Source organism: Aegilops tauschii, chromosome 6, assembly GCF_002575655.3.
Source record: "Aegilops tauschii subsp. strangulata cultivar AL8/78 chromosome 6, Aet v6.0, whole genome shotgun sequence".
NCBI lineage: Eukaryota > Viridiplantae > Streptophyta > Magnoliopsida > Poales > Poaceae > Aegilops > Aegilops tauschii.
This window is the reverse complement of record NC_053040.3, coordinates 150063210-150087963: the sequence shown is the minus strand read 5'-3', so window position 1 is coordinate 150087963 and position 24754 is coordinate 150063210. Positions and strand designations below refer to the sequence as shown.

The 24754-nt window shown below is 46.1% G+C and overlaps 2 protein-coding genes across 3 annotated transcripts; both read left to right on the top strand.

Annotated features, from left to right (window-relative positions):
• Window positions 1–5210: 5210 nt before the first annotated feature.
• Window positions 5211–8939, top strand: LOC109735184 (probable calcium-binding protein CML21). Its single transcript, XM_020294393.4, has 5 exons — window positions 5211–5472; window positions 6673–6912; window positions 7199–7398; window positions 7805–7979; window positions 8556–8939. Exons 2-5 carry the CDS (start codon window positions 6717–6719, stop codon window positions 8663–8665), a joined length of 681 nt encoding a protein of 226 aa, XP_020149982.1. The 5' UTR covers window positions 5211–5472; window positions 6673–6716; the 3' UTR covers window positions 8666–8939.
• A 3783-nt stretch (window positions 8940–12722) lies between these two features.
• Window positions 12723–16106, top strand: LOC109735185 (ADP-ribosylation factor GTPase-activating protein AGD12). Of its 2 annotated transcripts, XM_020294394.4 has the most exons (10): window positions 12723–12956; window positions 13025–13127; window positions 13355–13406; window positions 13931–14015; window positions 14213–14288; window positions 14678–14841; window positions 15058–15172; window positions 15266–15382; window positions 15472–15567; window positions 15690–16106. In XM_020294394.4, exons 3-10 carry the CDS (start codon window positions 13370–13372, stop codon window positions 15969–15971), a joined length of 972 nt encoding a protein of 323 aa, XP_020149983.1. In that variant the 5' UTR covers window positions 12723–12956; window positions 13025–13127; window positions 13355–13369; the 3' UTR covers window positions 15972–16106. The 2 variants fall into 2 exon arrangements, with proteins under 2 accessions (XP_020149983.1, XP_073357331.1); XM_073501230.1 differs by lacking the exon at window positions 13025–13127 and having other exon boundaries at window positions 12827–12956.
• The last annotated feature ends 8648 nt before the right edge of the window (window positions 16107–24754 follow it).

The window sequence follows — 24754 nt, the reverse complement described above, 5'->3', positions numbered from 1 at the left end:
TTCAGGAAATCAATATCAGATTCCAAACGGAGAAAAAACTTTGGATTTTTTTTCTAGACCAGAATAGACCCTAGAAGGTTTGGGAGAAGACCTGAAGGGTCACAAGGGAGCGATAAACTCGGGAGGCGAGCCACAGGGGGCGCCCTCAGGCTTGTGCGCCCCTCGTGGCACCTCTTGACCTAATTCCGCCTCTATAAATTCTCAAATATTCCCCTGACATCAGAGAGCCACCAGAAATACTTTTTCCGCCGCTGCAAGTTTCTGTTCCCACGAGATCCCATCTGGAAGCTTTCTCCGGTACTCTGCCGGAGGAGGAATTGATCACAGAGGGGCTCTACATCAACCTTGTCGCCCTTCCGATGATGCGTGAGTAGTTTACCTCAGACCTACGGGTCCATAGCTAGTAGCTAGATGGCTTCTTCTCTCTCTTTGATCTTCAATACGATGTTCTCCTTGATGTTCTTAGAGATCTATTCGATGTAATGACTTTTTACGGTGTGTTTGTTGGTATCCGATGAATTGTGAGTTTATAATCATATTTATCCATGAATATTATTTGAGTTTTCTCTGAACTCTTTTATGCATGATTGTTATAGCTTTGTATTTCTCTCTGATCTATTGATTTGGTTTGGCCAACTAGATTGATTTTTCTTGCAATGGGAGGGGTGCTTTGTGATGGGTTCAATCTTGCGGTGCTCAATCCCAGTGACAGAAGGGGACATGACACATATTTGTCTTGTTGCCATTAAGGATAAAAAGATGGAGTTTATTCATACATGAGTTTTTCTTTGTCTACATCATGTCATCTTGCTTAAGGCGTTACTTCATTCTTTATGAACTTAATACTCTAGATGCATGCTGGATAGCCGTCGATGTGTGGAGTAATAGTAGTACATGCAAAATCGTTTCGGTCTACTTGTCTCAGACGTGATGCCTACATACATGATCATTGCCTTGGATATCATCATGATTATTTGCTTTTCTATCAACTATCCAACAATAATTTATTTACCCACCGTATGCTATTTTTAAGAGAGAAGACTCTAGTGAAAACTACGGCCCCCGGGTCTATTTTCTATCATCCAAAAATATCTTGCTGCATTTTTTCTTTATTTATTTTATTTTGTATTTTTGTTTGATTAATCTATCTATCACCATACAATTTAATCCTGCAAGTAACCGCCGAGGGATTGACAGCCCCTTGTTCGCATTGGGTGCAAGGGTTTTTTATTTTGTGTGTAGGTACTGCTAATGAGGTGTTGCGTGGTTCTCCTACTGGATTGATAATCTTGGTTCTTAACTGAGGGAAATACTTATCTCTACTGTACTGCATCATCCTCTCCTCTTCGAGAAAATCTCAACGCAACTCACAAGTAGCATTGCGGCCACTCCTCCCAGATCTGAACCCCTCGTGACGACCACCTAGTAGCCACACCCTCCTTTGTTCGCCATGGATGCTTAAATGCACAGTGGTGTGGCCACGACCACCACGAAAGATCTCTCGCCACCCCTCACTTTCCCCTCCCACCACTTGAAGGAGGGTGGATGTAACATCCCAAATTTTCAATTTGGATGTTATACATAGGTCATCATATGCATATCATATTTTATTTGCATTTTGGTTGTGATCCTAGAAATCTTAAGCAACTCAAGGACCCAGGGAGAGAGTTGGGGATTTCATTTTTTTCATATTTGAATTTTCTCAAATTTGAAAGGAGGATCAATTTGGTTTTAATATTTTTCTTTCCAATTATTTCCAATATTAAAAATAAAAGAGAGAAGATAATATGACTTCTTCAAAAGAGAGGAATATTGGAGGAAATTTTTTAAAATTAAATAAATATTTTATTTGGATTTTATTTTCTATTTTATTTGAATTAAAAAAATATGCATTTTTGAAAATTGCATTTTTAGGCCAGAGAAATGTTCACTTCGTTCTAAATATTTTATTTAGACGGTGAAAATTATTTTTGGCATTTTTAGAATTTTTTTATATTTTATTAGGATTTTTATTTGGGCGAATTTAAAAAAAAATCTTTTCCCGCCCGACTGGGCCGGAGCCCAGCCGAGCAGGCCGGCCCACGCGCGCGCCGCCTCCGCTCGTGTCCGCCTCGCGCACGGCAGCCACCGCCGCTGGAGCTCGGGAGAGTCCGAGCCGGACTCCCCTCGCGCCGCCCCTTCCCCAACTCGGTCGAGCCCCCCCTCTTTATAAGCGCCCGCCCCGCCGCCTCCATCACCCCGTCCCGAGCCGCCGCCGCCACCGCCGCCCGCAGCCGCCAAGCCGCTTGGGCCGACACCGCCGCTTGCCGCCGCCGCCTCGCGTCGCCGCCGCCACTCCACCGCGCCGCCGCACGCCGCCCCGCCCCGCCGGAGTCTCACCGCCACCGCCGGATCTCGCCGTCGGACCACCTCGGTTAAACGGTATAAAACTGTTCGGTTTTTTTTGGGTTTACGGTTTTTTCGGTTTTCGGTTAGATCGGTTTAGATTGTTTTTTTAGGTTTGCTATTTTGCGAACGCTCGCCGGTTAGATCGTTTCGACGAACGTTTTTGTTCGTTAGCCTCTGGTAACGAACGTTCGTTCGTTAGTGTTTTTATTTTATTTCATTTTCGGCCAGGGACCTATCCGCGATTATTTTTATCGCAAATTAGCCCCTGATCTTCAAACCCTTGCAACTTTTTAACCGTTCATCCAAATCCAATGAAACCAACGCCAAAATCTTCGTCTCGAACCCCTCTTTCCAATTAACCAACTTGAACATGGTTTTGACAAATTAAAATTTGGTTTCAAGCAGATTTGAACTCGAACTTCTTTTGATCGTAGTTTGAGTTTCGTCACTCCGATTCGATTGATTCTTTTTGCAAATCGAAGTTCTTCAGTTGAACTTTTAGTTTGGACTTTATCATCTAAGTTTTACCCTTGCATCTATTTTTGAGTGCTTATGTATGCTATTGTTTGTTTGCGATAGAGTTTCCGGAGTGCGAAGCGTGCTACTACGAGTCACTAGGGTTTCCAGATCGTCAGCAAGGCAAGTAACACTTTGATCATACCCTTTTATTACCCAGTTTTTATGCATTAGGTCCAATCCTCAAACATTGCATGGATAGGTTTTGTTAACATGTGGGTACTGGGAAGTAGATGATGAGGTAGAACCTATTGTCCTTTATTTCAAACCTTGGAAGTTACTTATACGTTATGCTTACACTGTTATGCTATGCTCGTAGAAGTGGATTGGTTGAGTGTATCCATGACAGATGTGAGAGTTGAAAATTAATGGTTAACTTAAGGTGACTACTTTAAAACACATCTGGGTGGATTGGTTGAGGCACCCTGGAGCACTCAGTGGTTGTCTGGGCACCTGGAGCAATCCAGCGCTGTCCTGGGATATCCCGGAGTACCCGTGTGATCATCCTATGGTTCGTCACCCAGGCTCAAAGGGATCATAAGATTATTCATGCTAGAAACTTCCGTGTGCAGCCACAAGCCATCATGGGCTCTGGCATAGTTGAGTAAGTTGTGGGAAACCTTTCCATGATGGGCTAGCAGATGTAGGGGATTGTAGGTGTACCGGCCTATCTATCGGTTAAGGGGACCTCTTCGGAAAGACTGTGTCTCGGTCATCCGTTTCTCAAACATCATGCAGTGCGAGAAATACAACGGAGGAGATCGAGTCTTGTGGGAAAAGGTGCGCAAACCTCTGCAGAGTGTACAATCTAATCATGGTTAGCCATGTCCCCGGTTATGGACATCTTGAGTATCTGATAATTGAATTATTGATTTGATCTCATCACTCTTAATTTAATTTGTTGGGTTGTTAATATTGCCTTAATTGGGATTGAGTTGGAGGAACCTTCTCAATATTTGTCAACCAACTTTGTAGTTAAATAAAATATATTCCTTTGCAGTAAGGAAAAATGGCTTTACGCAAAAATTCATAACCATAGAGCCTCCACCAGCCATATATGCATGTAGTGTTACCTGTTATCTTGTTCATTGCTCTACAGTGTTATTTTGCCAGCATATTCCATATGCTGACCCGTTTTCGGGCTGCAACGTATTATGTTGCAGACTTTTCAGATGAAGAGTAAGGTGCGCTAGGTCGTTGTCGTGCACTCAGCTATGCCGTTGGAGTTGATGGACTCATTTATCTTTGATGCTTCCGCAGTTATCTTATTTGGATGATCTTAAGCCATATTATTGTAATAAGTTCTCTTTTGAGATATTCGATGTAATAAGTGTGTGATTGAACTTTGTTATAAATTCTTCAAATACTGTGTGTGTCAGTATTACCGATCCAGGGATGACACTTATACACAGAGATTCGACCGTTTGAGGTCGGATCGCTACAGTGAAGATCTGGATTTGGGTGGTGTCGGGCCGTCGGTGTTGTCCAAAAGTGGGCGAGAGCGAGATCGGCTACTCCTCATCCAACACAACGGGGCAGCGGGGATTGGAATTTATACCTCCAGAGAGGCCACCTGTGTCGCATGGTGGGCTAGATCCTTATCCACGTGTCAAGCCTTCGCCACGGCGGGGGTTGGACTCGAGCTCGGGCCCGGCCTAGTATCCCTGGCTTGACAGCATGCGTCGTGTTGGTGTGCGCCATAGCCGCTCTACGCGTGTACCGTCTTGGCTTGCCGTGATGCTCCTGCACCGCCGTACGCTTCATCGGAATCGATACCTGCAACCTGTCTCTAACCCTAGCAAAATGACACGGGAAGGTGACTATGTCCCCGATGTCAATGACCTCCACTTCACGGTCGAAACGGGCATCCATCGTCGAGCCCTTGGTGCTCAAGAGCACGACCCAAAGAGCGTCCTGACGAACCAGAGCTCACCGCCGACGAGCATCACAGTACGCGCCGACGCGAAGTCGGGCACTTACGAGGGCCGCCAGTGTACATCGCAAGCCAAGCCATCCCGCGAGAGCGACAACCTTTCTTTCTGGGTTTATTTTTTAGGAATGTACTTGCAGCTTTAAGTGCAGCCAAATATGATTATTTCGCACAGTTTAAAAGATCAAATCATGCTACAACTCCACGAAGCAGTGCTCAACAGCTCAAGCTTGAAACGGAGCCAAAAAAATGGTGTCTTTCGTGCCCGGTTTGAGCGGATACTACTCCACCTGCTAAAAACCGCGTCAGCAGTCGGCACTCGGCACGGCGCCCGCGCCCACGTGTCAGCAGCAGCACGAGTCGTGGGCCCCGCGGCCCAAACGGCCCCCCTAACCGCACCCACACCATCCTCGTTCGCTCCGCGCACCCAGCTCGCTCTCGCCCCCAACCCTCCCCCACCCCACGCCTCCCTCCTCCCTCCGTTCCATCCTCGCCCGAGCTCTCCCCCTTCCCCGCATCGGCTCGCAATCCCCGCGCGCGCAATCGAGCTCCTTCTCCCCCGACCGACCGATCGATCCCCGCCGCCCTAGCACCTCCTCGCCGTGGTATTCCGATCGATGCATTGAGCTCCCGCCCAGGCAAGGGCCCCGCTTCTCGGTTCTTTCATCTCTGCCCATTCCCGCCGGGTCTCCGTGATTTCTCAATCCTCGTCTGTTTTGCATGATGACATACCGATTTGGAATCCGGTGCAATGACAACGTTCTGGTTCCCGGCGGGGGGTACGGTGTGGATGTGTGGGTTTCTAAAAAAAATTGGGTGAATTTGGTGGCTCGTCGTGGGGTCTTTGTTAAATTACTTCTTTGTTGCTGGTCCTGCCATTGACTTTTTTGCCTTTCCATTTATCTTAATTTTATGTTTCTGCAATATATATTAATCGGTTTAAGGCACTATGATTATTCGTTGTTGATACGCTGTTTCCTTCAATGACAGCCTTTTCAATTAGTATTATTATTATTGTTTGTGAACATGTGATGTTGTTATGGCCTTTTTTTGTATAATATAATGTGTTGGTTGAGTCCTTTAACTTATGATGATGTGTGTATTGATATTGACAAGCGAAAATTGTGGCCATGTTTGACGGAAACGCATGGCCACAAGGCAATCATCCAAACTGTTACATAATTCTAAATACTGGAATGCTGAGAATTAGACAGGGAGATCCAATTTTTGAGAGGCCGATGTGATGAATGCTTTCTTGGCCCTCATTGGCCACATGCTGCTAGTCATAGCAAGTTGGCAACACTGTTGCTTTTCAGCCTTGTGCCGCCTTTAGCTTCGGCCAGGGAGATCAAGTAACACCTCAAGCACCATAACTGTCTGTTTTCATTGTTGCTGCCGTTGCTCTTCATCAAGTTTCCTTTTCAACTACGTTATCCCCTATGTCCATTCTTTCTTCCAGAGGCACCTGAAACTGAACTCAGTCGCACACCTTTGACCATGAACGTTAAATTATGACTGTGTAATCAATGTATTTGATTCCCGGCAGTAACTAGGAGAGTTTATTTAGTTCCTAGTGTCACTTTTAGAAGAGCTATGTTCAATTTGGAGTTAGGCAGTCAACTAACGTATATACACATATGTAAGATCTTGCTCTTCTTTGTTTTAGTCAAGAGTGGATATCAATGTGTGTGTTTTCTAGTGTTGGCGTCTATTGTTATAGTATTGGTGGCTTGGCGGGCTTACAAGCTCAGTTGCCCTTAAATGTGTGAGAAATATCCTCAGAATAAGGATAGTTAGTTATGCCCAGCTCTCATCCCTGATATTACGTACATTTCCAGGTAACAGGTTTCTACCACTCTACAAAATAGAGCAATTCGCTGAAATGGGGGGTGTGATTGGAAAGGGAGACACCCCAAGGTACAGTTCAGCAGCTACAAAGTTAGAGCAGAAGATGGTTGATGCCATGCAGCAGAGGGCACAACAAGGGACTTCTCTGAGGTCATTCAACAGTGTCATCATGAAGTTCCCTAAAATCGACGAGAGTTTGAGAAACTGCAGGATTATCTTTCAGCAATTTGGTGAGCATTATCCCCCTGTATGTAAAGTTGTCGACTATCGTTGGTAGTGTTAACCTTTTATTCTACCATGCCATCAAAATTTCGAAACTCAAGTCTGAGAACTAGTTTGAGATCCGTTAATTCTGAAGTTTCTGAACTTAACCTACTTGGGATAATTTTGATTTCTCGTATTGTATAGTAATTTACTACTAATTTCGTATGTAAATCATACTATCCTTTATTGTTCTCTCTTTTCCTAATATCTTTCTTTTTCATGCTCTAACAAATAATGTTCTGTATTTTGCAGATGAAGATTCAAATGGTGAAATAGATCAATTAGAACTGAAGCATTGTTTCCAAAAGCTGGATATCTCATTCACAGATGAGGAGATTAAAGATCTATTTGAAGCGTGTGACATATATGAGCACATGGGTATGAAGTTCAATGAGTTCATTGTCTTCCTGTGCCTTGTTTATCTTCTCAATGATCCAGCTGTGTCAGAAGCAGTATCCTTCATACTTCTATATATAAAATACACCTGCTTTCAGAATTCTCGCTATTACTTGGTGCTTTACTGCTGCTGCTACACCATATTAGAACTATAATTACCAAGAAATACATGACCCAGTTCATAAAAGCAACATTGATTTTTTTCTACATTAAATAATCGACATAAGGAGTAGGAATCACTTGCAAAGTGCCTTGGATCAGGTTATTCAGTAAAGATATAAATTATGTGAAGTTCCATAAAATACTTTAAGAGAAGTACTTAAAAATTGTCCAAGGTATAAATCATGAAAGATATAAGGGCTAGGTAGATATGTCAGACTTCTGCACTGGGGTCCTAGTTTACATGTTTCTTTGTTCTGTTCTGATGAGGAGACTTGGTATGTCCTTGATGTGTTGCTTTAGAGAAAAAGAATGGGATTAGGTAACCTTGAGCCAACTTTTGAGACGTTGGTTGATGCATTTGTGTTCTTGGATAAGAACAAAGATGGATATGTCAGTAAGAATGAGGTGATAGAAGCGATAAATGAGACCAGTGCAGGAGAACGCTCTTCTGGACGCATAGGCGTGAAAAGATTTGGTGAGTCATCTCCCCTGCAGCACCATATTGAATCCTCTATAAAATCTGAAGCATTACACATACTCTCATGCTTTTGTGTTGGTTAATCTTTGGTTTCTCAACTAACTTTAGATTGCAAATGCTAATCGGCTTTAGACATGTTATGCTGCTGCACCATTGCTTTTATAGGAATCTGTAGTTCAAAAGGACACTTTTAGAAAGTAAATCTGGTGGTGAAAACAATTATGACTATGTTTTCACTTCCTTTCTCTAGTTTTTTCTTCTGGAATTACCACCTCTCTCTACTTGCTTTGCAATGGCCTTGTGACATAGGCAACCCTTTTTGGGTTAAAAAATAATCGATAGAAGTCTCAAGCTGCTGGCAATTCTAAATTCCTTTGGAACATTGGTGCCAAGCCTCTGCGGTAGGGATGCTTCCAAGTTTATTTATATTCCTTCGTGCTTTGGCTTTTGAAGAATTTATGTTTAAGTTCAACAACTGCATAGGAGGTTTGGTGCTTAGTGCTTATTCCAGCCCATATTATGAGAGTTTCCTCATTTATGTTCACCCTGATGTTTAGTCTTTGGTCGTTCCAGAGGAAATGGATTGGGACAAGAATGGAACGGTGACCTTCAAGGAGTTTCTTTTTGCCTTTACTCGCTGGGTGGGGATCGACGATAATGAAGATGACGACGATGATGAATGAGCGCAGCTGAAGATTAGCCATTCTGAATAGGCCAAGTCAGCCTTCGGTAGCCTCCAGCAGCTTTCCTACTTATGATAATGAAAGAGTAGTTTAAAATGTTCATTGGTGCCTTGCCAATTATGTCTGTTTATGTTTCTGTTAATAGAAATGAACCGAAGTTGTTGAGAGGATTTGGTGATAAAACTTTGTGCTTTGGTGTTGTCTGATCATAGATAACCATGCCATTGAAAACTTTGTGCGCTCGGGTATTGGAAGCAAAATTGTAAGTTTGGAAGAGAGGTGGTCTTCTTTCCATCGAAATTAAACAATTTTTTAGGGTGAAATCAAACTTTTTTTTTTGCTCCTTAAAGAAAGAAACAAACTAAACATTTTTTCCTTAGATAATAGACGAGCTTTATTGCTCTCGTGGCCTCCCTCTGCATTGATAGATGCACGACTGCACGCGCGACAAAATTACAATGTCCAGTTGCAAGTATATTTCACTGGCATTTAGGCGTAACAAAATCACAATGTCGAGTTGCAAGTATATTTCACTGGCATTTAGGCGTAACAAAATTACAATATCGAGTTGCAAGTATATTTCACTGGCATTTAGGCGCTTATGCTGTTGTAGAAAGAGCGATATTTTTCATACCGTTACCGTTACAGATACATGGTAGAGTTATCCATGTCAGGGCTTGTCAATCCCCTCCAATCCCTCTGGGAAGGGGGTGTTAACGGAACAAGCGCTCAAAGTATTAGCACCGGTCTCAGGCTTTGTTGGTGACCAAGGAGAGAACGCCGAGGATACTAAATCCCTTTTTATTTGAAAAGCATCAAATCTATTATAAAAGTTCATCGAAGAACAAAGTACTTCAAACATAATAAAAATTACGTCGAGATTCTGAAACCACCGAACGACAACTACTACCGTTAGAACGCGCTGCTGTCACCGCTCCCCTTCTAGAGCCGGCTTACCTTGTCGATAAAAGCCAGGAAGTCTTCGTGCATGTGCCCCTGAGGTCCGACGCTCTGGAGCTGCAGTCGTCGTCATTGAACCCTTGCATAGATTACCGGAAAAAGGCTTTCGCCCAGCTTTATATATGAAGCAAACCGCCCAAACCACAAACATCCAAACAAAAGTTCACACCTCACGCACGCAGAAAAGTCGAAGACACACACACACACACGCGAGGTAGCAAGGGTACAATTGAGGGCACAACTCAACAAACCCTGAAAATAAAACACGAAACATCCGACAGGAGCCCAAGGGATGGTCCAAAGGTCTTGCGACGCGAGGTAGCTGCGTGCCTAGTCTGGCTCCCGGGGTGGTGGCGGAAGCGGAGGAGCCATGCGGAAGGCCATCGCTCGAAGGTCGGCGAGGAGGGTGTCGATGGCGTCTCGGTCCTGGGGGCGGCTAAGCGGCCGCCAAAGCTGCAAATAACCACACATTTTGAAACTCATGCCAGTGGCACGTCGAAGAGGAGCCCGCTGGATGACAAGCTTAATACGGATAGTCCAGAGCGTCCAAGCTAGAACCCCGATGCACAACCACCTAATGTGGCGGTGACGGGGTACTGATGCTTGGATTTCCGCCAACAAGTCTGGGAAGTTGGTGTTACACCAACGACCACTGACCACTTCGCGGAAGCAGGTCCAAAGGAACTGAGCAGCAACGCATGAGAAGAAGAGCATCTGACACCAAATCTCATAACATAACGAGAAACCCTAATCTCACCGCCCCAAGGAGGCGGCGGGAATCTACACAAGTGCTTCGTCGACTATGTCCATACGGACAAACTCGAGGAGGATCGGAGCCCTGAAGACAAACTCGAAGAAGAAGTGCCGCCATCCGCCCGAGCGCCGCACCTGCGGGGAATAAAAAACCCTAACCTAAACTGCTAACTGAAACGAGGCACCGGGATTTTCCTCCCTGCCACCAGCCGGCGGAGCGGCAGGCAAAGGGAAGGCGAATCCACGGGCTCGCCGGTGAAGTTTGGAGGGGAGAGTTTGCCCTAGTCATCTAGGGTTAGTTAATTAGCAGGATTGGTGCCTAATCTTAGTTTTTTTCCTAGCAGATGTTGTTTTACATATTTGTTCTCAAGGTACTAAATCCCGATAGGGGAGCTTTCTAGAGCACACGTGATCCCCTTCCTTCCACGGGGGAGATCTACTCCTTGGGATGGTCATTTGGTGGTAGAGGGGATGAATAGAAGAGCATCGGAAGGCAACGCCACAGGGAGACGGAGCGAGGCGGAGGAGGGTCGCAAGCTCATATCGTGCGGGAAGAACGAAGCGGGGAAATTTTCCACGAGTATCGAGGCGTGGGACCTCTACTCGAGGAAAGAGCAGGGTTCGGGTAGGCCTACCTCGAACTGGTAGTCGAAATGTCGAGCTCGTTTCCCTGACGAATGTCTCTGCGTGGATTTCGGCCCCTAGGTAAACGCAAGGATCCCGGGGGAACCCAAGCAACCTATAAATATTGACATGATTTGCAAGTTCTATCCCTCGAACCAAACAACTTGTATAACCACCCAATTCTATCTGTAACCAAACAAATGGTATAGCGAAACTGAGTTCTATAAATATTGACATGATTTGTTTTGCCGTCAAAATCAACATGTAATTTGAATAGTGCTTTTTGTAACGTCATAGTCTATAAATATTAACATGATTTGCCAGTTCTTTAGCTGTCGAAATCAACATGTATTTTTATGTTGTAGTTATGAGCTAATCTCACCAACTCAACAAAAAGGGTCACCACAAGGAAAATACACAGAAGCACATGGGTGCTCCACCCCCAATATGAAAATTAAATTCGAAAAATACCAGGAAAATTTAAAAAAAATCTGAAATCTTAGGATCTCAAACCTTGGCGCCCAATCTACTCTCGTATGAAGTTTCATAGAAAAATACCAGAAAATGTATCTATGACGAAGAAAATACAGTCCAAACTAAAATCCATCCAAACAGTTTGTTTCTATACATAAGAGTTTTTTTGTCTTTTTGTCACGATAGGTTTTCTGGTATTTTTTCACCAAATTTCACATGAAAGTAGACACCCAGATTTCATATCCTAAAATCCCAGTTTTGTTATTTCCCGGTATTTTTTGAAATAATGTTCATATGGGGAAGACTTGTATAGGATCAGCCTTTTATGTGAGATCATAGGATCAACTCAAATATTTCACATTTAGACAACCCAAAAAAATCTGAAAAAAAAGTACAACATACCTGCAGGGTATGTCTACAACTTCAAAAAAAATCAGCTCAAAACTCGATCTACAGTTAAAGATTCGAAAAAGACAAATTCGATTATGAATAGTATCAGCTTTGGGATGAATAGTATTTGACACTATTCACATCTTATTTTGTCTTTTTGTTTCTCTAAGTCTAGTTCAAATTAGGAGCTGAAACTTTTTGAGCTTGTACATCAAACATGGATGTATGATTCTAAATTTTTTCAGAATTTTTTAACATTTTTTGTATCTTCAAAATGATTGATCTCATTGATCTCATCTAAGAACAGATCATGTACAAGTCTTCCCCATATTCATATAGGGGGCTACAAATCCTCTTCAGTCACCACAACTTCTATCCATCACTCATCCTTTAAATCAAACACATAAATGATTATCTTCAACCACTTGCACATCCTACCCAACCAAACAGAAAAAAAGCTATCCCTAAACAGGTGGTTGGGAACCTAACTTGAGGGCGCGTGCATGCAACACTAGGCTGCAACGCCGTCGCGTCAGCAATTTTGTGCACCGTCATCACACCCTCACGCCGCCCCTAAGCACCCAGATCCAGCCACCCTCAACCTCAGACCGACACTGCCGCACGCCTCCGGCTGCCTTCGCATAGCCGTCGTCGCGGTCCTTGTGCGAGGAGAGAGAGGAGAAGAAGGGGATTCGATCTGTTTGATTAAATGAGTCCTCAGATTTTTAGCCACGAGGCAAATGATGAACTGTCGAAGGGTCAGGATGATAAGGCACTAGTTTAACAGAGCATATACAACGCAAGTCATATGCATGTGTTCATACGGACGAGTGTATGTGCGTGTATGTGAGCATTTATATCTGTACTATGTTTAAAAAAAATACAAGTCAAAGGTAGCATGAACACCAAGCGCAAAGCCAAGTTATTTATAATCTGCGTACTGCGTATTAGGTGAAGTTTACCGACCAGGCCACGTGGACCGCAGCTGTTCTAGAGAGAGAGAGAGAGAGAGAGAGAGAGAGATCTGAGGAGTCAGGTCGGTAGCCCTGAGGAACCCTCTCGCAGGCAACCGGAAGGGGAGAGATCCGAGGTAGGCAACCCAGCAAATTCTTTCTTGGTTTCTCCAATCTCTGATTCCATATGATCCGATCCTAATAGGAGGGAAAAACAAGACCATTTCTTGGTTTCGTTTCTGCCGTAGTACTACAACATGGCTTGACGATGACAATTCGTCTTGGTCCTCCGTTGGATTCCATAGAAGGTAGGATTATCCTCCTGGAATGTCGATGGATATCATGTATCATCAATAGATCGAAAGGGGTTCAGCCCATATTGAAATAGTTCCTTCATCCTTTCTTGCTTGATTGCAAACTGAACTTCTTTTGGGTGGGTGGATTGAATCCCCCAATTTGCTTAACTGATTCTGGAAGGAAACTGCTAAATCTGCATGATCCCCATTACTAAGATGAGTGCAAGACATCTTTGCAGGGGCTGGCAGCTGAGATGAGTGGAGGGCATGGTGATGCTGGGATGGCTTCAGGTAGAGACCCTTTTCTGAACAGTATATACAGCAGGACTGACTTATCTTGGAGTTGCAAAGGAAATGCAGGAGCAAACGGCATAGCGTATCCGCTGCTTCTTTTTCGTCATTTGGCCGCTTTGTTACTATTCCAGTTAATAGTTCTTGAATTCAAACATTTTTACACGCATGGTGGTAAATATCACTGCCGCACGCCCACCCCGTCGCGCCAATGCAGCACCCTTGCTGTGGTAGTGTTGTTTGGCAAAAGCTAGTTAGTTTCTAAAAAGTAATATGGTTGGGCATGTGTGCGGTGTGGCAATGTTCGTGTGACACGAGACTGAGACTTACTTGTGGAGCAGTGAGCACTATTGTAAATGAATTGGGGGGAGATTTGAAAGAATGTTAGCAGTCATGCGCGAACTTGGGATATACACAGATATGTGTATCTCTTAGATATTCGAGTGCTGGCTATTAAGATCAAATCAGGTCACTTGCCCAATCCATCTTGCACCATGAACTCAAATTTCACCTTTGAATTGCAGGTAAGATGGCAAAGCTGAAGGAGTTATTGCAGAAAAGTGAAAATCGCATTTGTGCTGACTGCAGCGCACCTGATCCCAATTGGGCGTGAGTCACGATTTAAGCTATCATTATTCAAACAGAATTACTAGCTAGTTATCAGCCTGATTCTCATCATTTTCTGATATTTTATACGTACCCCCTTTTGGTTCTGATATGCTTTTGCACAAGAAAGTACTAGAATTTTCTTTATTTTTGTTTATTCACTCATGTTTCGTTGCAAATAACCGAGTATTTCCTTACAGGTCAGCTAATATTGGAGTATTCATATGCGTAAAATGTTCTGGCGTTCACAGAAGTGTCGGTACACATATCTCAAAGGTTAAACTAGCTGCAACTCAATAATAATCTTATGTGTGTATTTATCCTTTTTTTAATTATCAACTAATAAGTGTGTAAACTAGTACTCCCTCAGTCCCGAATTACTTGTCGCAGAAATGGATAAAATTGGATTTATCTAGAACTAAAAATACGTCTAGATACATCCATTTTTGCGACAAGTAATTTCGGACAGAGGGATTATTAACATTGCAACCAATGTTTGTAGTTGCAAGTAGCATGCATCATGTAAGATAGCTGCAGGATAGAACACACTTACCTTCATTAGCATATCAGTTTTGTTGCAATTTAACTGTTGGGAATGAGCTGGTTTATAGAATCAATGAGTTCCAAACAAGTCGTAAGTTAACCTTTTTTTTCCCTTGGCTCAGGTCATGTCAGTGACACTAGATAAGTGGTCTGACGATGAAATTGACTCCATGGTAGAAGTTGGTGGAAACTCGCAAGCCAACGCAATCTATGAGGCCTTTCTCCCAGAAGGCTACCGCAAGCCACACCCAGATTCCGCCCAGGAAGAGCGACAAAAGTTTATCAAGTATTTCATCTTGTTTCTCAGATGGAACTTCCTTATGGTTCAGTTTATACCTTGCAGTTTCCAGTTTGATCGCCTAGCATAACTTAGCAAATGGTTGTATACCTTGCAAAAACTCCATGAAGGGCATTTACAATCTGATCGATAAAATGGTTCATTCATGAACTCCATATTACTACCAGTGTTAATTATTCATTAGCCACTGTCTCAATGTTTCAGGTCCAAATATGAACTTCAAGAATTCCTGGAGCCAAGCTTACGGATTGTCTCTAATCATCCTAGTGATGCCGGAAAACAAGCATCTAACTCACATTCTGCTAGTTCCAAGAGTGAGGCAAGGCTGCCCCAAGATTGCAAATTAAGTAACTAACACAATCTTTCTGTTTCTTAGGATGTTATACATATAACATGTTCCTCCTCTCTGCAGATTGGCATGGTTGAGTTCATCGGGATACTGAATGTCAAAGTCATCGGAGGCACCAAATTAGCTATCAGAGATATGTCTAGCAGCGACCCTTATGTCGTCTTGACCCTCGGACAACAGGTAATCACATAGCGAGCTTGTTGACATCGAGATTTGGACATTCTTGCAGTCATCTAGCAAATTTGAACATTGAGCATTGTTGTGTACAGAAAGCACAGACTTCAGTGATCAAAGGAAACCTGAACCCCGTCTGGAATGAAGAACTCAAGCTCTCTGTTCCTCAGAAGTACGGGCCTCTGAAGCTGGTAACAATAATCTCATGAGAACCTAGCACTAAGAAACAAATGCAAAACTCAGATCTGATCTTATGGCTAAAAATTACATTTCTAACAAGATCCTTTTGTTATCAACTCTTGACCACAACCAGCAAGTGTTGGACCATGATATGGTTTCCAAGGACGACCTGATGGGGGAGGCCGAGATCGACCTGCAGCCCATGATCAATGCGGCAGCATCCTTTGGAGATCCAGAGCTGCTCGGCGACATCCAGATCGGCCGGTGGCTCAAGTCCGGCGACAACGCTCTAACCGCCGACAGTGCTGTCATGGTGACCGGAGGCAAGGTGAAGCAGGAGGTCACTCTGAAGCTGCAGCACACCGAGTCGGGGGAGGTGACGGTGGAGATGGAATGGATGGCTCTAAACATTTAGAGGATCCGGATACGATGGCAAATTTGTATTTTGATTTGTATTTTGCTGCAAAGGATCCATTGAATCGACTTTTTTGGGAAAAATAATAATTTTTGCTACTAGTAGTAGGCAATAACAAACATAACCTGAACTCAAGCCTTGGCTCTGTGGTTGGGCATGCGGTTGTGCAGCCTAACGACCCGAGTTCAATTCCTAGAATTGACAGGTGATGTACATGGGTTTTCCCCCATTTATTGAAGATCAAGTTTGGTGTGTGGTGGAATCACTCATCAAAAAATATCTTGATACTCATTCAAAAAAAATTCTGAGGACCATGTTTATCTTGGTACTCATACTAAAATGGTCGTATGCATCCCTAGTTGGTGCAGAGGCCGGGGAAGTAAAATTCTTCCCAAAAAAAGATTTTTAAAGGAGAGAAGAGCCCCGTGTCGCCCCCCCGTGGGCGACCCGGGCGCCCAACCCTAGCCGCCGCCGAACCCAGCCCCCACCTCCTTCCTCTCCTCCCGCCGCCGGGCAAAGCCCGCGCGGTGCCGGCGGCGGCGGGATCTCGTTTCCTCGCCTGGAACAGGGGCCGCGGGGGCTGCTTCTTCGGGCGCGGCGGCGGAGCTCGGCGGCCGGCGCGACGGGTGGCGCGCGCTAGTGTGCGGGGCGGCGCGGCCTGCTGGCCGGGGCGGCACGTCACTGGAGCGCGCGGGCCGGTGGCGGCGCGACGTTCTTCGCGGCGGATCTGAGGCGGCGGCCTCGCTGGTGCGGACGGCGCTCCTCCGGTGGCGGGGAGTGCTCGTCGGTGAGGTAGGCCGGATCCCCTCGGCTGCGCGGGCAGCGAAGTCCCGGTGGGCGCTGGTCATGGCGTGGGTAGGCATCGGGCTCCCCTCGTCAGATCGGAGGCGATCTGGTCCGCTCGTGATGTATGACCTCCGGCCGGCCTGGATCTCCGGCGTGCACGCGCCTGCTGACGTTGTGGCTGGTTCGGAGGTGGCGACAGGGTGCTTGGCCGGGGGAAACCCTTGGCCGCCGGTGGCGGTCACGGCGTCGATGGCGTCCCGGACGCCATTCCCTCCTTGGTGGCGGCGCCGAGGCTAAACCTCCCCTGCCTCCCCCCTTCCCCTGCGCCCGGGTGAAAACCCTAGCCCCGGTGGTTAAGCGGCGGCGGCGCCACAGCGTCGTCACCTTCTTGAAGGCGCCGACTTGGGTATGGGGATGCTGGGCGTGCATGGCGAGATCGTCCGGATCCTGGTGGCGGCCCGTCTGATCTACGGCGTCGCAGCTCCGGGCATGTCTCGTGACTGCGGTGCTTATCTTCCGGCCGTGTCTCCGACGGCGACCTCGCCCTTCCTCACCTTGTACTTGCCGTGGTGGAGCGGTACTTCATCTCACTCATTGATGGCGGCGGAGTTCGGCGGCATGGCGCTGTGGAGGCTCGGCGTCCGATGCGCGGAGATGGACTCGCGCAGGAGGAGGTAGCTGTCTGGCGTCATGGTGCGTCGATGGAGAAGTGGCCTTCACAAGGTAGAAGACTCAATATAATCTGAAGACGGACCTGTGGAAGATGGCGGCGACGACACAAGAGTGCGTCTGACCGGATTGTGCCCCAGACCCGGTATGTGGCTCGGCTGGGGCTTCCGGCTTTTGAAGTTAGGTTTAGGTGAGTGGTTTGGGTAGTGGCCCAGCTAGCATCCCTTCATCATATGGATAAGAGTAGCGGCATATGTTGCCAAGATGGCGGATTCAGGTATATTGTTTGTAATACTTTGTAAGGTCCTCGAAAGTAATTAATAAAGTGGCCGTATGCATCTCCCAGATGCAGAAGCCGGGGGTCATCCTCCTTTAAAAAAAAAAAGTTTTGCAGAGCAAAAGCAGTTTCGGTGAATGCAGTCAGGCAGTCAGCAGCCAGGAGTGTCGACGAATAGTTACGCCATCTGATTCAAAATAAAGGTCATGGAACCTTTGAATCAGAGAGAGTATTAAAAGAAAAGAGTGTCAACAAATAATGCTCCGCCCACCATACAATCTAGGTGATGTCGTGGAAAAATTGTAGAGAAAGCAATGGTGTCCAAAGAGATCTCGTCGATAGTGATGATGACATGGTGGTTATATCCAAGGCCTCGGGATGGGTAAAAGCCATGTCATTGCCTACCTGTTTTTATTGATAGTATGCGAAAATTACAATGGAGTTTACCTATCTACTAAGAGCATCTACAACCGGACCCCTCAAACGTCTCATACGCCCGGGCGGGCGTCCGGTCACTGCCAGTGCCAGGTCACGATTTTTTGTCCCAAACGGGCCCCTCAAACGGCCCTCAAACGCCCGGGCTGACCGGCACGCCCGCCACATCGGTCTGACGGTGTGGCCCCACATGGACTCGCCGGGAAACCCGACGGTCCGACGGGCGCCTCGACCGTCGCCTTGGTGTGACCGCCGCGTGGCGCCGCCCGAGGCCGTAGCCAGCTATTTAAGCCGGCAGGCGCCCCCAGCCCTAGCACATCTGCATCTTCCCTCCCTCCGTCGTCACTCGTGCCCGTTAGCCATGCCCCCACGCCGCCGCTACTACATGATCCAGCACCGTCTCTTCCTCCTTGAGTAGGTTCCGATCCGTAGGGAAGCGAGGTTACCTCTGGAACCAGAGGAGGATTTCGAGGAGGTTGAGGAGGAGATGCCGGGGAAGGAGGAAGAGGAGCAGGAGCCGGCGGAGGAGGCGCCGCCGCTGGATGTGGGGTAGGAGGAGGTGCCGACGATGGAGGAGGATGTGGGCGTGTGGCCGGAGCAGCATGCCATCCTGAACTCCATCCACTCGGAGTCGGCTGCGGAGGCCAGACGTCGCCGTCGGCAACAGATGGAGGCAGCGCAGGCGGCCCAGGCTCCGGCGCTGGCGGCTCCGGCCATCGCCGACAACGACGAAATTTGAGTAGTATAGAAAATAGTATGTAGCTATATATTTTGCATGCTTTTGTATGGATTTAGGGGATGAATATGAGAGAGTTGTATGTGGAGAAGGAAATATGAGGCGTGCCCTGTCAGTGCCCACGGACATGCTCAAGCACGTCCGCAGACGTTTGAGAGGTCGAATTTGCCAAATCCGGCTGTAGATGCTCTAAGCTAGGCTTACAAGTTTCTGCTAGCGCGTGATCTCTGTTCTTTTTTGTTGAAATATGTCCTCTTTGTATAAGCCGTTAGTGGCCGGTAGTTTCATAGCCATCTTTGAGAGAGAAACGGGGCGATTCTGTAGTTATAGAGAACTAATCACCTGCAACCGTAAAATCCTCGAAATAGTGCAATTGTATCCCTTACGTGCATCTAGTAGGGCATGGAATTACCAAAAACAGGTTTTCGTCCCGTTTTATCTATAAAGTAATGATCCTCAACAACCCGATACAAACACACCGCACTCCAACACACACACCCAAGGCCGGATACATAGGAGCTGCGCGCAGCAACACCACCCACTAGCACTACAAGAGCTACATGGGTCCTCCACCGTGAACACGCTACCGGGAGGAGACGAAGCCGCATATGACGAACCGCGAGCTCCAAGGTGGTGCCTTCAGGAAGGTGACGGCACCGTACCAGAGCACCGTCACCGCCCGATCCGAGGATCTGGGTATCCCCTGGAGCTGCACGATGGGCGATGAGAGCCGCGACGACGCCTACAAGAAGGGGATGATAATCGCCGCTGCCAGCCTGCCCGAAGACAAAACATGTTTTCACCCCGGCCATAGCTCACCGCCGCCGGCAAATGGGACGAAAGCCGCACCACCACCACAGAACATCACACCCCGGCCACCACGCCGCCCACACAACCATGGCCATTGGGCAGCACCTGAGCCATGGGCTCCGCCCACGAGCCCGCGCTGCCACCACCAGAGCCACCGCCCCGGAACCGTCCCACCACCTACACCATGATTCACTGACCTGCTACCTGCAAAGCGCCACCTTTGGGCAAGAACGAAGCCCAGCCAGCTGGAAATGGGAGAGCGGAAGGCCACCGGCGGCTGCAGGCCAAGTCGCAGCCACCGCGCCATTTCTCGAACTGGGTTCGGGTCATCGTCAGCGCCCCCAGTGACAACAAGACCCGTATAGGCACCCCTGCCATCTCCCCGGAGCACCCTGGCCCCATGGCCAGCCAAAGACGAGCGCGTGGAGCCACCGTGCACCACCCACCGGACAAGCCGCCAACTGCAGATCCGAGCACTCAATGAAGCAGGAGGAGAGCGTTGAACCTCTGCCACCGCGCCGCCACCCCAAGCATCCGAGACGGCCCCAGTCGAGGCAGCTGCCCGCAACCCTAGCCGAACACGACCTGCGCCACTTCGATGTCAGATCTGGCCGTGTCTCTACTGCTGCCGCCCCGGACCCCCTGATGTTTACTTGAACTACGTCGGTATTTCCCCAAAGAGGAAGGGATGATGCAGCACAACAACGGTAGGTATTTCCCTCAGTGATGAGACCAAGGTTATCGAACCAGTAGGAGAACCATGCAACACCACGTAAATAGCTCCTGCACACAAAGAACAAATACTTGCAACCCGACGTAAGAGAGGGGCTGTCAATCCCTCACGGGTAAAAAGATAGATAAAATTGTAGTAGATTGGATAAATAGATCTTGCGGGAATGCGAGATAAAATAAATAGATAAAAATTGCAGCAAGATATTTTTATATTTTTGGTTTAATAGATTTGAAAATAAAAGCAAATAAAAATAGATCGCGAAGGCAAATATAATAAAGAAGAGATCCGGGGGCCGTAGATTTCACTAGTGGCTTCTCTCGAGAAAAATAGCAAATGGTGGGTAAACGAATTACTGTTGGGCAATTGATAGAACTTCAAATAATCATGACGATATCCAGGCAATGATCATTATATAGGCATCACGTCCAAGATTAGTACACCGACTCCTGCCTGCATCTACTACTATTATTCCACACATCGACCGTTATCCAGCATGCATCTAGTATATTAAGTTCATGGAAAAACGGAGTAATGCAATAAGAAAGATGACATGATGTAGACAAGATCTATTTATGTAGAAATAGACCCCATATTGTTATTCTTAATAGCAACGATACATACGTGTTGGTTCCCCTTCTCTCACTGGGATCAAGCACCGTAAGATCGAACCCATCACAAAGCACCTCTTCCCATTGCAAGATAAATAGATCAAGTTGGCCAAACAAAACCCAAATATCGGAGAAGAAATACGAGGCTATAAGCAATCATGCATATAAGAGATCAAAGAAGACTCAAATAACTTTCATGGATAAAAACATAGATCAGATCATAAACTCAAAGTTCATCGGATCCCAACAAACACACCGCAAAAAAGAGTTACATCATATGGATCTCGAAGAGATCATTGTATTGAGAATCAAAAGAGAGGGAGGAAGCCATCTAGCTACTAAATACAGACTCGTAGGTCTACAATGTGAAGGAAATATGCCCTAGAGGCAATAATAAAGTTGTTATTTTATATTTCCTTATATCATGATAAATGTTTATTATGCATGCTAGAATTGTATTAACCGGAAACTTAATACATGTGTGGATACATAGACAAAACACAGTGTCCCTAGTAAGCTTCTACTAGACTAGCTCGTTAATCAAAGATGGTTAAGTTTCCTAACCATAGACATGTGTTGTCATTTGATGAACGGGATCACATTATTAGGAGAATGATGTCATGGACAAGACCCATCCATTAGCTTAGCATAATGATCCTTAAGTTTTATTGCTATTGCTTTCTTCATGACTTATACATATTCCTTTGACTATGAGATTATGCAACTCCCGAATACCGGAGGAACACCTTCTGTGCTATCAAACGTCACAACGTAACTGCGTGATTATAAAGATGCTCTACAGGTGTCTCCGAAGGTGTTTTTTGGGTTGGCATAGATCGAGATTAGGATTTGTCACTCCGAGTATCGGAGAGGTATCTCTGGGCCCTCTCGGTAATGCACATCATGATAAGCCTTGCAAGCAATGTGACTAATGAGTTAGTTGCGGGATGATGCATTACGGAACGAGTAAAGAGACTTGCCGGTAACGAGATTGAACTAGGTATGAAGATACCGACGATCGAATCTCGAGCAAGTAACATACCGATGACAAAGGGAATAACGTATGTTGTCATAATGGTTCGACCGATAAAGATCTTCGTAGAATATGTAGGAACCAATATGAGCATCCAGGTTCCGCTATTGGTTATTGACCGGAGAGGTATGTGTCTCGGTCATGTCTACATAGTTCTCGAACCCGTAGGGTCCGCACACTTAACGTTCGATGACGATTTTGTATTATATGAGTTATGTGATTTGGTGACCGAATGTTGTTCGGAGTCCTGGATGAGATCACGGACATGACGAGGAGTCTCAAAATGTTCGAGTGGTAAAGATTGATACATAGGACGATGGTATTCGGACACCGGAAGTGTTTCGGGATGCACCGGGTACTTATCGGGTCACCGGAAGGGGTTCCGGGCACCCCCAGCAAAAGATATGGGCCTTATGAGCCAAGAGGGGAAACACACCAGCCACAAAAGGGGCTGGTGCGCCCCCCCATATGGGCTGGCCAAATTGGAGAAGGAAAGGGGAAGAAGGAAAGGAAAAAGGGAATAGGATTCCCCCTTCCACCTCTTCCCTTCCTACTCCGAATAGGAATAGGAAAGAGGGGAGGCCGAATTGGGAGGACCCCAAGTAGGATTCCTCCTACTTGGGGCGCCCCCTTGGCTGCCTCTCCTCCCCTCCAACCTATATATATGAGGGGGGCACTGCTACAACACACAACAAACATTGTTAGCCGTGTGCGGTGCCCCCCTCCATAGTTTACGCCTCCGGTCATATTCATGTAGTGCTTAGGCGAAGCCCTGCGCGGATCACTTCACCATCACCGTCACCACGCCGTCGTGCTGACGAAACTCTCCCTCGACACTTTGCTGGATCAAGAGTTTGAGGGACATCATCGAGCTGAACGTGTGCAGAACTCGGAGGCGCCATGTTCGGTGCTTGATCGGTTGAATCGAGAAGACGTTCGACTACATCAACCGCATTAAGTTAACGCTTCCGCTTTCGGTCTACGAGGGTACGTGGACACACTCTCTCTCTCTCGTTGCTATGCATCTCCTAGATAGATCTTGCGTGATCGTAGGATATTTTTTAAAATTGCATGCTACGCTCCCTAACAGTGGCATCCGAGCCAGGTCTATGCGTAGATGATATGCACGAGTAGAACACAAAGAGTTGTGGGCGGTGATGTCATACTGCTTACCACCAATGTCTTATTTTGATTCGGCGGTATTGTTGGATGAAGCGGCCCGGACCAACCTTACATGACCACGTTCATGAGACTGGTTCCACCGACAGACATGCAACTAGTTTTGCATAAAGGTGGCCAGCGAGTGTCTATTTCTCCAACTTTAGTTGAATCGAATTTGACTGCGGCCGGTCCTTGTTGAAGGTTAAAACAGCAAACTTGATAAATCGCCGTTGTGGTTTTGATGCGTAGGAAAGAACGGTTCTTACTAGAAGCCCGTAGCAGCAACGTAAAACTTGCAACAACAAAGTAGAGGACGTCTAACTTGTTTTTGCAGGGCCTGTTGTGATGTGATATGGTCAAGACATGATGTGATATAATTTATTGTATGAGATGATCATGTTTTGTAAAAGTTATCGGCAATTATCAGGAGCCTTATGGTTGTCGCTTTATTGTATGAAATGCAAACGCCATGTAATTGCTTTACTTTATCACTATGCGTTAGCGATAGCTGTAGAAGCAATAGTTGGCGAGACAACAACGACGCTACGATGGAGATCAAGGTGTCAAGCCGGTGAGGATGAAAATCATGACGGTGCTTTGGAGATGGAGATCAAAGGCACAAGATGATGATGTCCATATCATGTCACATATTTTGATTGCATGTGATGTTTATCTTTTATGCATCTTGTTTTGCTTAGTACGGCGATAGCATTATAAGATGATCCCTCACTAAAATTTCAAGGTATAAGTGTTCTCCCCGAGTATGCACCGTTGCGGCAGTTCGTCGTGTCGAGACACCACATGATGATCGGGTGTGATCAGCTTTACGTTCACATACAACGGGTGCAAGACAGTTTTGCACATGCGGAATACTCGGGTTAAACTTGACGAGCCTAGCATGTACAGACATGGCCTCGGAACACAGGAGACCGAAAGGTCGAACGTATCATATAGTAGATATGATCAACATAGAGATGTTCACCATTGAAGACTACTCCATCTCACGTGATGCTCGGACATGGTTTAGTTGATTTGGATCACGTGATCATTTAGATGTCTCGAGGAATGTCTATCTAAGTGGGAGTTCTTAAGTAATATGATTAATTGAACTTAATTTATCATGACCTTAGTCCTGATAGTATTTGCATATCTATGTTGTAGATCAATAGCTCGCGTATAGCTCCCTATTTTATTTTGATATGATCCTAGAGAAAACTAAGTTGAAAGATGATAGTAGAAATGATGCAGACTAGGTCCGTGATCTGAGGATTATCCTCATTGTTGTACAGAAGAATTATGTCCTTGATGCACCGCTAGGTGACAGGCCTATTGCAGGAGCCGATGCAGACGTTATGAACGCTTGACAAGCTCAGTATGATAACTACTTGATAGTTTAGTGCACCATGCTTTACGGCCTAGAACTGGGACTTCAAAAATGTTTTGGACGCCATGGAGCATATGAGATGTTCCAAGAGCTGAAAATGATATTTCAGACTCATGCCCGTGTTGAGAGGTATGAGACCTCTGACAAGCAG

Bases quoted from the DNA above. Each gene is read 5' to 3' on its own strand.
- LOC109735184 (XM_020294393.4), top strand. From the start codon at position 6,717: ATGGGGGGTGTGATTGGAAAGGGAGACACCCCAAGGTACAGTTCAGCA. The intron at 6,913-7,198 runs GTGAGCATTATC...TGTATTTTGCAG, and splicing joins GATTATCTTTCAGCAATTTG to ATGAAGATTCAAATGGTGAA. The intron at 7,399-7,804 runs GTATCCTTCATA...GTGTTGCTTTAG, and splicing joins ATCCAGCTGTGTCAGAAGCA to AGAAAAAGAATGGGATTAGG.
- LOC109735185 (XM_020294394.4), top strand. From the start codon at position 13,370: ATGAGTGGAGGGCATGGTGATGCTGGGATGGCTTCAG. The intron at 13,407-13,930 runs GTAGAGACCCTT...TTTGAATTGCAG, and splicing joins TGATGCTGGGATGGCTTCAG to GTAAGATGGCAAAGCTGAAG. The intron at 15,173-15,265 runs GCAAGGCTGCCC...TCCTCTCTGCAG, and splicing joins CTGCTAGTTCCAAGAGTGAG to ATTGGCATGGTTGAGTTCAT.